The sequence below is a fragment of the Phoenix dactylifera genome, chromosome 1, assembly GCF_009389715.1.
Source record: "Phoenix dactylifera cultivar Barhee BC4 chromosome 1, palm_55x_up_171113_PBpolish2nd_filt_p, whole genome shotgun sequence".
Lineage (NCBI taxonomy): Eukaryota > Viridiplantae > Streptophyta > Magnoliopsida > Arecales > Arecaceae > Phoenix > Phoenix dactylifera.
Window position 1 is genome coordinate 39,771,669 of NC_052392.1, and position 11,937 is coordinate 39,783,605.

Sequence of the window (11,937 nt, forward strand, 5' to 3'; positions counted from 1 at the left end):
GCCCTGTTTTCTTATATTTTCGGAAACCGACATTGTTTTTTTCTGATTCTAGCTGATTTCGTCACTGATGCTTGTCGCCGGAGGTTTTCCTTGAGCCCCTGCAGTGCTTGGAAGTTGTAGCTAAAGCTTAGCTCCTGGAATGCGTTGGATCCATGACTTAAGGAGTCGAAACCATTTTTTTTGGTGAATTTTGGCACTACTGACGGCCAACCGCCACCGGCCACTAGCCGTCTATTGGCTGATCGTGTGTCCACTGGACCCAAGCACCACCAAAGCCACTCTTTCTCTCTTCTTTCTTCTTCTTTTTTTTTTTTTTTTTGGCTAGAAAGAGAGACTGTCCTTTCTCTCTCTCAGCACCACCACTGCAGTTTTAGTATATTTTTAGTCTTTTTGGTAAGAACTAACCCTGTTTGGTAATATGTGCATTCTACATTCTCTGGTGATCAAATATTTTATGCCTGGTTCTTAATTTTGATAGTCATTTTATATGAAATTCCTAATCCATATGCAAGAGTAAGATACATAAATGTACACGAACAAATCTAATTGAATGTAAGAAACGTATCTATCTGGTGGAATTAAACATAAAATATTGTATAGATTTGTAGAGAAACAAATATGACTAATTAAGCGGGTTTTTTTTGGCAGCCCACAATTTCCTCGAGGAGAAAACAATTTTTTTAAAAAGTTGCCAGCCCCTCTTTTTCCCACCCCATTCCATCAATCCAAAATAATGCACCGCATAAGTAACTCTGAGTTAAGCCATTCAGTCTGGAGCCAAATTATCCAGTAACTAAGTAAGGAATTGAAGTTTAACCCAAAGTTTTTGAAAATAATCTGGCCATTATTTTTACAAATTATTCCATTACTTTACAAATCAAAATACTTGTTAGTTACTCAGAGAATATTACTCAGAAAGCCACTCACCTAGTTTTTTATGCTTTTATGGTTGAAATCATCACTTGTCTCAAAAGCTTAAATTAATAGGATGAAGTAAATTTATTATATATTTTATATTTTTTTTACACTCTTTCTGGCCAGATATTTTTTTAATGAACGAATCCAACATATGAAATTATTAATAATAGGATTAAAGAGTGCGGAGATAGGGTTCGAACTCACCATATGTGCTCTCATACCATGTTGAATCACTATTTATTCTAAAAATTTAAGTCGGTAGAATGAGGTATATTATTTATTTTTTTTGTATTTATAGATTTTTCGTGGTTGATGCATGAAGCCTGTCAGTGAATGTGGCTAATAAAATTAGGAAATAATAGCCCATCAAAAAGCTTCGATAACCTTGATTTTTTCATGCGAAGCTCTCGAGCGATGGGCAACAAACAAAAAAAAAAAAAAAACGCAATTCAGTCAGATCAAAAGCGATACCCTTCTCGGTAGCGCTGAGTTCGGTACTAACAGCAATCATGTCGACTCCGGCCGCCGCAAGTCTGGTCCATGATCTCTGATGATGAAGCCCACACGACCACACGTCGCCTACAGAGAGGAGCTCTCGGTTCCTCCTCCTCCTCCCTCTTCGTCGGCGGTGCCCTTCCGTCGCCCCGGGCCTTAGGCGGTCGGCCACGCTTCCGGTTTTCGATGCCTCCTCCTCGTCTTCGGTCAGGGACGATGGGCGGGCAGAGCGAGAGGAGCGGGACTGCGAAGTCCACCTCAGTTGCTCCAATTGCCGCTTTTTCTCTGCCCCCCTCGTTCTCCCAGTGGGGAAAGATGGCCTCCTCGTTCTCCAGCGGTGATGGGGGCGGCGGCCCTTCTCTGATCGGGCACAGGGTACGCACACATTCAGAAGCTTGTCTTCTTCACAGTCCATTTATCGAGATCTAGGGTTCGGGCAAAACCCTGACAGTCGCCCTTTTCTCTATCGGAGAGGATTAGGCGGGGGGGTTGTTCTGTGGGTGTGAAGGGACTCTGTTGGCGAGACGAGAAAGCGAGTGACCCGCCGCCGCCGCTGCCATGTCCATCGACCGCGAGCACATTACCCCCCTCACCACCGCCTCAGCCGACGTCTCCATGAAGAACTCGAACGCCGCCTCCTTCCGCTTCGGAGAGCGCCACCGCCATCCACCGTCGAAGGGGAAGCAAACGGAACGCTCCCTCCTCTTTTTTTTCTCCTTATGCTGATGTGGCTAGGTTATCCAAGTGGTAAAAAATAATTGGCCGACGTGGTGCACCTGGTGTAGGGTGTAATTTTCTCCCACAGGCGGTCCGTGAGAGCGATATATCTGGTTGTAAATCTCGCGGGAAAGAACGAGAGGCCGGGGCTCGGCCTCGACGGGCCACATGACTTCATCGCCGGATCACCCCGATCTCCCGCGTCGCTCTCCGACCATTCGATTGGATAGCTCTCCTCAGGGACACAAATTAAGCAAGTCCATGGCCCCCTTCTTCGACTCTTCCAAGCCACAGAGGTCGAATCCCGGACATCCGTTCGAGGAAATGCCCTAAAGGAGCAGGCTTTGGCCTTGGTCTCACAGATCGAGGAGTTCTTTTGTGCAGAAGATGTTAATTTGAATGCCAAGCTTGATGACGATGCTGCCAGTCTGCTCCGCCGTACCGAGCTGTTGTTCTAATTCCCAGGTGACATCTTTGATTTAATGCTAATTTTGATCTGCAATTATTTACTTTATTTCGAGTTAAGCCTCTAGTTTTTATTGCTTAAAATGGTCTGTTTTCTTGTTCCATTGATCTGTCTTGGAATTTAATATTAGCAAGCGGGGAGCTCTTCCGCACAGCTGAATTCTCAATCTTTTATTGTCATACACTAATAATTCTTGTATGTGGAATTGTCGATATTCCTTTTTGATGGAGGTAATGATCCATTTGCCCATAATTAGACATTAAGCGCCAAAATCATTGCTTGCATGTTGGAAGAACTTGTCTGAGAATTTTGTCAGTCATGATTGGGTTCTCTGAACCATTCTCGTGTTTTACCGATGACTTCTTAGAAGCTAAGTACATTTGTTATTTGATAGCACTTCTGGCATCATGGTTCCAGTGGCAATTCGATAGGAATGCCTGTCTATGGGGTATTTCGCAGAACATGCTCTTTGCGTTCTTGAATGGATGAGAGCCATCTTATCAGAAAATTTGGCCACTCTAAACTTGAATATGCATGCATAAGAGTTTAAATATGATAATATGGTCCAATATTACAGAAGGTTGATGGCCAGTCATAAGATGGTCTGAAAGATTGATGGATCATACTTTGATTCTTAAAAATGACCCTATATAAGTGGGTCAAGGCTTATCAGTTGGTTGGCATATGTGATGAATATCTATATGTTGCCAAGTAGTTATAAGGATGTTTTAGTTGTTACCATGTTGTAGCAACAGTTGTTAATGTTATTCGGAGAATGTGTCTGCAGATATCTCTGTGTGTAGGCAACAGGGCTTTTTACCCACTGCAGAAAGTTCTAGAGGGTGTTGCTCGAGATATATCCTTCAGAAGACATGCTTCTAAATGTGTACATTCACTAGTTGTAGAAAAGCCTTGTCAGTCGGGCTCCTTGGATTCCTCCATATTCTCTCCCTACCCAAATGAATTTGATGATATAGTACGGGGATTTTCAAAAGAATATTTTGAAAGTGAGTCCGAGAACTGGTGTTACTCAACAAGAGAGATAAGTGGATTATATCTGACTGCTGAGGACCTAAAAGATGTTGAGATTTCAAAATTATCAGGGCCCTCTGTGCTGCCTGATGAACTTGGCAATGATGTTGCAGATGAGGTAAGCAGTGACAGTGTTCCAGCAGAAACAATGGTATCACCAGATATAGAACAACCACAAGATATAGCCCAAAATGCTATGACAAGTACTATTACTGACAGTCCAGCACCAGTTTCCAACACATTCAAGGTGGCTAATGAGGGATTCCTGAATCTGAAGGAAAGTATTGATAATTTTATATCTGGAATTACTGAATCTATAAACACATCAATAGGTGAAGTGGAAGGTGCTGCAAAAAACTCATATGGTGCTTTTACTTTATCGGTTTCAGATACAATCAAAAGCGTGACAAAATCATTTGACAGTATGGCCACTGGCTTATTTTCTTCAGTTGCTAACTCCAAAGAACAGGCTAGTAGTGAATTGACAGGCTACTCAAGTGCACTTAAGGAAAATGTGTATAGAACAGGCACTTTGGCTGTTGACATATTGAGACGGACGATTATAACTTCGGAGGATACTTTAGCAAATGCAGCAACATTTGTTGTTTATTCTTATGCATCAGCAAAGTCATTACTTCCGCCAGATGTTAGGGATGTACTAGAATTATCTGAGGAGAAAGCTGTACAGATTCTGAGTCCTGTTGGTGCTGCTTTCCAAAAGGTATCTTCACAGATTTGTGGACCATCCTGGTTAAACTTTTTGAGTATTGCATGTGATTTTCCAGTAGCATCTTCACCACGTATGCTGTGATGCAGGTATACATCATTGTTGAAGGATTTGAAAAAAATATTGGTCTGGATCTCAATGATCCCATAGTGCCATTCATACTTTTACTTGGAACTTCAGCCACAATAGGGTAATGACATCTCCTTCCATTTCCCCTTTTGTAATTTCTTCTATTAGTTCTTAAGTAAATGATCATTTGAATGTTTCACCTTATATTTTTTTTTTCTTCACAGAATATCTTACTGGTTATTAAAGTATGGTGGGTACTCTGGTGATTTGGCTCCTGAAATAACTTTGGAGATGCTGAAAAAGGAAGAGAATGTTGTACTTATTGATGTCCGGCCCGAGGCAAGAGACTGTAAATTTCACCAGCCTCTTCTTTTGCAATATTATTTCTGTACAAGACATTTGATATTTGTGGCTCCCATAACAGTTTCTGCACAGCTCTTAACAATCTCTTTTGCTATTTTTCCTTCTTGTTTCTGGTGATGAGGATGTCCTTTATATTCCTATCAATTTTCTTTGTGCATCATAATATTCACCTAATAGCCCTCTAAGATATTTCTTTCTTGACTGTAACATAGTTCATGTAGTTTTTCTATTCTTGGTATCAACTAGACCAATTTCACATGTAAAGGCTTATCTTTCAGAGCAATGAATAAATGTTCATATTTTGTCAATAAATATGGAGTTATCTAAGATATAAAACTTGTTGATTGCCTCTCCTGATGTTCATGTATTCTTGTGTAGGATCTCAGGGAGAGAGATGGTGTTCCTGATCTTCGACGGACAGCCAGGGCTAAATATGCAAGCGTGACCCTCCCTGAGGTTTGTTACTCTCTCTTTTTTAAAGCTTTGACAGTTCTTAGTTATGTTGTTGCACTGCATAATATTACTAGATTTTTTACTAAATCTAATGTCCTTCCAGTAAATCATTCTTGATATCTATTTATACAGCTACATTTGCTGAATTTGCTAAAGAGATGATTGTATTTATGGATTTCCTTGGGATATTTTACTATGAACATTGAGAAATACAGTTCTTAGATCACTGAGTGCTGGTGGGCAATTCTAGAATGTGTTCCCTCTGTCTAGACCATTCAAAAGAAAAGCACATTTAAGACAAAAGGTTAAACTCATTAAGAGTCTGCCTCTTTGAACTGGGAGAGCTTAAGAACCTCTTATACTTCTTTTTTGGTAAGAGTCTGCCTCTTTGAACCGGGAGAGCTTAAGAACCTTTTATACTTCTTTCTTGGTATCTCATGATGTTTATCATTTCTATTATTTTATATTTCAACTTATTATTTCTGCAAATACTGATTTATTTTGTTATAATCCTGATGTATGGTTTCCTTCTTTCACCTTCTCAGCTTAAAAAATTTATTATCACTATCATGGTACACTGTTGTTGACATTCTCAGATTGATGGTTCAATAAAGAAACTGCTAAAGGCGGGCAGAGGGATTGATGATGCCTTGACTGCAGTTGTCATCTGCAACTTGAAAATTGTTAAAGTATGAGGAGCATTTTATGGTGCAAATTCATATATTACTCTAAATGAATTCTGGATGTTGCCAAAGTTTAATGGTTCTAGCTCTTAATTTTCTCCCTTATGTAGGATCAGTCAAAGGTCATCATTATGGATGCTAATGGTGGTCGGTCTAAAGCCATTGCAAGATCCTTGAGAACACTTGGGGTGAAGGCAAGTATTAAGCTGATTATTTCTGACATGTATTCAAATATTCTGGTGTTTATATGTTAGCGCTACTTAATTGTTGGGCATTACACATATGGATGACAGAAACCTTACATGGTTCAAGGTGGCTTCCAATCATGGATGAAGAAGGGTCTCCGTATTAAAGAGCTCAAATCTGAGACCCCACTGACTGTATTAAATGAGGTATTGCAAAATCATCAGAACCTAAAATTTTAATGATATTGGCCTTGTATTAGAACATTCATGCCTGTAAGATGCAAATCCATGCCAAAGGGACATTGGACTTTGATAGTATGCGTTGCTGTCATGTTTTTCAAAATTTCCTGTTTCCTTAATCATGCCTACAGGTGTGCAAACACATAGACAAATTAAATGATAAGTATGCTTTATCTCTGGAAATTTCCAGGAGCTAGGTAATACAGAATCAATAGAAAAACTATAGCACTTGTATTCTGTGGAGATAGTTTAACTATGAACTATCAGTAGTGCTGATTCATGAAAATAGTTACACCGACATGCTAGCAGATTAACAAGGTTCATTTGGAATCATATGCAGGAAGCTGAGGCAATCCTTGAGGATATTAAACCTACATCGACACTTGTAGTTGGTTATGGTCTGGTAGGTTGATTTCCACCCTTTTATTTTGAGTCCAGTGTCATTCCAGAATATCTTCCGGGCATTTATTCTATCATAGATTTTGCCCTCTTGTCATATTATTGATATTTTCCTTGACGGACTGTTAAGTGATTCATTCAAGATTAGGTAGATAAGCAATCCATGTTTTGAAGTGGATAAATGTTTATCCGTGGTTTTATCATTCCTAGATTCTTCAATTTTTCTCCATTCAAGTACACTACTGATTTTGGTTGTTTATGGACAGGGAATTTCTGTGGCTATCTATGCTTTACTAGGTGAGCAGTTAGAATAAGCATGATACTGACAAATGCCGGCACATATCTTGCTCAATAAGAAGGTTATGAGAAATAATCTGGTCAACATCAAATTGACAAAACTCTGAACTTTATATGGAACTATAAAACACAACATCTCTCAACAATTTTGCTACATGTTAATATGACCTTTCCAACTTAGGTATATCATTATGTTCCAAGCACAATGCTATGAAGCACTTCATTATCATGACATAAAGTTCGAAATTTGATTGTTGTCAGGTAGCTCTATATTTATTCGCATTATGATTATGGTAGCTTTGCATGTTTTATCAGATCATTTTTCTGATACTTAAGAGCACTTCAAGAATGAATTGCATTGCAAAATTACATAATGTGGGAATTCCTCTTTTGCTTTTCTTTTGCATATAATTGGCATCATTAATAGGAGAAATCTATTGAGCCTAGTAACAATATTGTCTGTGAACCATTTTAGTCATTATAGGCAAGAAAAGAGTTTACCTATGGCCAACTATCAGCCATTTGAAAAGGTTTGGAAAGAATTAGTAAGACCAGTGACTTTGAAACTTTGGCCAAAATTTCCTTGGAAATATTAGCTAGAGTCCAGTCCTTTTCCAATATTAGATAGAAAGATAATAGAAGTTTTATATTATCCAGAAAAAAACTAAATAAATGTATCTAGACCTTTTTATTATTGATTCTTGATTTTGACCTTCTCTAACTAAACTGATAATTTTGCTGTAGAATGGGAGAAGACACTGCAGATCATTGGTCTTATTGGCCTTGGACAGGTATGCAATTCTTCATCTATGGGGTTTTGGCCTTAATTGGAATCATCCGTCATTCTTTTACGTGTACAATGAATGAAAACATAAAAAGTTATCTCTTAATTATAACCATCTTCTGTCTCACAATTTTGTAATGCTTTTTCCTAATACTCTTTTGTATGTCTCCATCACTCAAGTACACAATAAAGAAATATATGCAAATATACATACATACATACATAGGACTTCTTTTGCTGATGAATCATAAATGGTGTCTTTACTTACAATTAACAAGAAATTTATTGATAGTTGAATGATTTTTTGTTTTCCATGAGATGAGGGTTTGCTTGTTGAATATCATGCCAATGTCTCTCAACGCAATAGCATACCTGTATTGTCTAGAATAGATATGTTTAATAATGAAGGAAAAGATGCAAAGACAGCCAAAATCACTTGGTTTGCTTGGGTACGCAATGCAACTGCCCTTTTCATTCCCTTTCACAAGTTAGCTGCCATCATTGAAACATTTAACCAACATGTTGATATCAACTTGACCAATACTATGTTGAGTTATGATTCAGATTTCATGGTGGTTCACATAAACATAAAAATGTCTACAATAACTAGAGACAGGAATTTCAGATCAAGAATATTTAGGAGGGCAGGTCTTGATCAAAAATATTCTTAAAAGCTTGTATTGTAAAAGCATAGTTGGTTCCTTTTTCTTTTCCTTTTTTCCCCTTCTTTCCAGATGAGTAAATATACAAAACTTGGCACAATTTGCCAGATACTTAAGAGTACCAACAAGAGAGAAAGTCAACCATCAGCAGCAAGCTTTATTGCAATTATATAGGGCAAGGTTTGTCTGTCTTTAGGCCCTCATTTCTACTAAGGGCTACTTTTCCTGTCAATGCAAGCATTCTCAGATATTTTGATACAACATTCATCAAGTTTATGCTGGGTCTTCTCATTTTTCCTGACTTTTGGACACAAATCAGATACCCTCTACTTGTGCCTCCAGATATTTTTATTGCATTCTCACACCAAATAAGTTGTTTCTCTAACATATAACCTTAAGTTTAGCAGAAGCTAAATTCATTGAAGTTCGTGTAGTCATAATGCTTGTGATCTTGTTTTAATTATCAGTACACCATGTTCTTATTTGTTTGCTTTATTCTGCTTGGACCCATTTTATTGCCTAGAATTTGATATGGTCAACACATGACTACTACCTCTGAGATTTCCTTTGAGAGGGGAAGGGATGCGGTCATAACAGCACTTTATTAAGCCATCTATAATTCCACCATATTTCTTACTGTGAAAAAAAGAGAGTTTTTTTGGTGATATATAAAATACTGAATCATTGAGTAGAAACGAAAAGCCTGGTAATATTTATGGATCACTAAAAGTCACTTACAATAGTGTGGTTGTAATACATAAGGGGAGATCAGGGATTGCTTTCAAACTGCATCATTCTCTTCTTAGATTTCCTACCTTATGCAAGGTTGTTAACTCACCCTGCTTACATGTTGTCCAGTATTTTTTTGGATATGGACTTCTAGGAACTGGAGAATATGCACCCCAAAATTTCACCCAAAACTCCTAAAAGTTAGTGCCCTCTAAGATGCTCTGTTTCTGCATTTTATGACTTAAGTAAAGCTACAGTCTGATGAAAGTGTCATTTTTTAATCTCATTTTATTCTTTTCACCTCATGCCTGAAGGCATGCCTCTTCAATGCCTTCAGTCTCTGTGGCAAGGCTTTACAGTGTGAACTATATCACATTACATTAAGAGATCCATGTAAGTAGTGCCTTACATGGAGGCATACAACTTATCATGTTGTTTGTGCATTTAGATGACAATCCTAGATGTGTTAAGGTGTTACCATTTACTAACCATTAAGGTTTGCGCATGCTGCTTGTGTGGAACATGTGACAGATTCCAAATTTCATAGTCAGTCGAAACACCAATGTTGCTTGCTTTCACATTATTTTGTTGACATTTCTAAACCATTTAGGAAACTCGACATGGTTTGTCTTTGAATCTTGAGGCTTATGCCTTGCCCAATTGAGAATTTGAAAATCATGCTTTATGCATCTGCCTCTTAAGCATTTAGTAGGCTGTTCTATCACCAACACTTGTCTGAACTTTAAAATTAGCATGTATGACTATTCTATTTATCAGAGTCAAATAAATATGTGGTGAGACCAAGGTTTTCAAATACTGCCAGAACGGGACAGCACAAATGGTATCATACTGTTTTGGCAGGTTTCTGGTACCGGTACATTGTGTATAGGTACCAGTGCAGGCCTGTACCATGTGTTGGTACCCGATACAGTATTGTTCGGGCAAAAAACTGGTATGAGGTCTAGTACGGATATTTGAAATGTTGGGGTAAGACTATTTGGTCCTTGAGAGTTGTATCTGAATTTTAGTTACCTTACATCATTGTATAACTCTAGGCATCAAATCTGCTAGTATATTGCCAACCGATGGAGGTGCAACATCCATACCTATTGACATCATGTCTCTTATCAAAATAATTTAGTGATCATTTCCTTTTACTTCTTGTCATTTATTAAGATGTATCTTTTCTACTTATTTTTCCAGTCTCTTTATCGACGGGTGGCTTCATATAAGGATTCTGAGGATTTAAAGCAGGATGCGAGGTAGTTTTCCTCTCTCTTCCTTTCCCTATTGTCCTGATGTTTCTTGGAAGCGCATGATATCTGCTAATTTACATTGAGGCTTTCTTTTGTAGTTAAACTCAGGGAACCAGATGCTTGCAGGTATACTGGATTAGTAAACCTAATTGGAATTGGTTCCTATATACCATTTTAGGATTCCTTGCCAAAACAATATTTGGTGGAAGAGTACTCACTCTACTGTGAATAGGGTGATTTTAACCAGTCATGTAAGTTAGCTTGATGATTTGTCAAGCTTGAATACCAAACTTTCCAGAGGGGCGGGCCTTCCAAAATTACCAGGCTTATTGATTACTTCTGTAGTTTATGAGGAATGTCCAATGTCCATCAGTAGTTGAGGCAATGCACATGACCTACATTTTTAGTTATACCTCTGCATCAGATATTTTTCTTATATTGATCATGCTCAAAGTCCATTGTGCTCTAAGCAAAAATTTTTCTCCATTTCAGGTTGCTTCTATCTCCAGTGAGACTGGGAGCTCAAGCATTTTCTTGGGCTGCTAGAAAATTGGAACCAAACAAGATTGGTCTGCCAACATCACCCTCCTCAACAGCTGTTCATGATCGTGTACTACAAGCAGCTGCAAAACATGAATCTCATCCATCTGATGCTGAGGAAGCCCTAGGGCTGCCACGAGAATCACCCGGTCAGACGAACAAGAATTTGGACCTCCCGGAAGCATGACACATGGTATTGTAAGGCAGTGCCTAGGTATCAACTAAAGCTGTCCAAAGCTCTCTTTTTTTTTTGTGGAGCTTCTCATGTTTTGTTATGCAAGTTCGAAGTTTTATAGCTGATACCATGGGCTGGACTAAGTGACTGCCTGCCAGATTTGGGTCTTATATCTGTTTTGAGAGCACTCTAGTGATGATCAAAAGGTTTAGAGGTCTTGAAAGTCAAATGATCTTATATTGTCTCTGCATCCTTCCACCTTCCTCCACCAGATAGATCCATCAGTCACAACAGACTTGCCTGCTCTGCTGCAGGGAAGTAAGCTGATAACTTGTTCAGATACGTCACTCTTAACTGGATTTCATGCCATTTTTCCTCATGTTACAAGAAACATGGGCATTTCGATTAAGATAGGTAATATCAATCTCTATAGCTTTGGTCATCTCAGGTGGTTCATTGATAATAATCACTGATTCATATGTATGTTGGTGTTAATCCATCCTATTTTTAGTGTCTCCCTCATGACTCTAGCCATGTGCCTGTCTCTTCATCAGTGAAACCTTATGATGTTGACGAAGATTCGTTTAGTGGTAATTGTTGATCATTGCTATCGAGCCATTTGTCACCAAAGAACTGTGGGTGCGTGCGTGTATAAGCTTCAAATAATTGCAAGTTATTGGGCATTTTGCAACCATATTCAGATCGGAGGGAAGGAAACCAAATTGATTTCTGCAATTTTTTGGTTGA

The 11,937-nt window shown here is 38.5% G+C and overlaps 1 protein-coding gene across 3 annotated transcripts; it reads left to right on the forward strand.

Annotated features, from left to right (window-relative positions):
- Window positions 1-2,192: 2,192 nt before the first annotated feature.
- Window positions 2,193-11,707, forward strand: LOC103706051 (calcium sensing receptor, chloroplastic-like). 3 transcript variants are annotated; one of them, XM_026804259.2, is made up of 14 exons: window positions 2,206-2,595; window positions 3,384-3,905; window positions 4,018-4,349; window positions 4,445-4,545; window positions 4,649-4,763; window positions 5,166-5,243; window positions 5,837-5,929; window positions 6,034-6,117; window positions 6,217-6,315; window positions 6,689-6,751; window positions 7,014-7,044; window positions 7,789-7,835; window positions 10,423-10,481; window positions 10,968-11,707. In XM_026804259.2, the coding sequence occupies exons 3-14, from the start codon at window positions 4,053-4,055 to the stop codon at window positions 11,200-11,202; spliced, it is 1,302 nt and encodes a 433-aa protein (XP_026660060.2). In that variant the 5' UTR covers window positions 2,206-2,595; window positions 3,384-3,905; window positions 4,018-4,052; the 3' UTR covers window positions 11,203-11,707. The 3 variants fall into 3 exon arrangements, with proteins under 3 accessions (XP_026660059.2, XP_008788234.2, XP_026660060.2); XM_008790012.4 differs by having other exon boundaries at window positions 2,199-2,595; window positions 3,384-4,349; XM_026804258.2 differs by lacking the exons at window positions 10,423-10,481; window positions 10,968-11,707 and adding an exon at window positions 8,599-10,416 and having other exon boundaries at window positions 2,193-2,595; window positions 3,384-4,349.
- The last annotated feature ends 230 nt before the right edge of the window (window positions 11,708-11,937 follow it).

Bases quoted from the DNA above. Each gene is read 5' to 3' on its own strand.
- LOC103706051 (XM_008790012.4), top strand. From the start codon at position 2,530: ATGCCAAGCTTGATGACGATGCTGCCAGTCTGCTCCGCCGTACCGAGC. The intron at 6,316-6,688 runs GTATTGCAAAAT...AATCATATGCAG, and splicing joins CACTGACTGTATTAAATGAG to GAAGCTGAGGCAATCCTTGA. The intron at 6,752-7,013 runs GTAGGTTGATTT...GTTTATGGACAG, and splicing joins TTGTAGTTGGTTATGGTCTG to GGAATTTCTGTGGCTATCTA.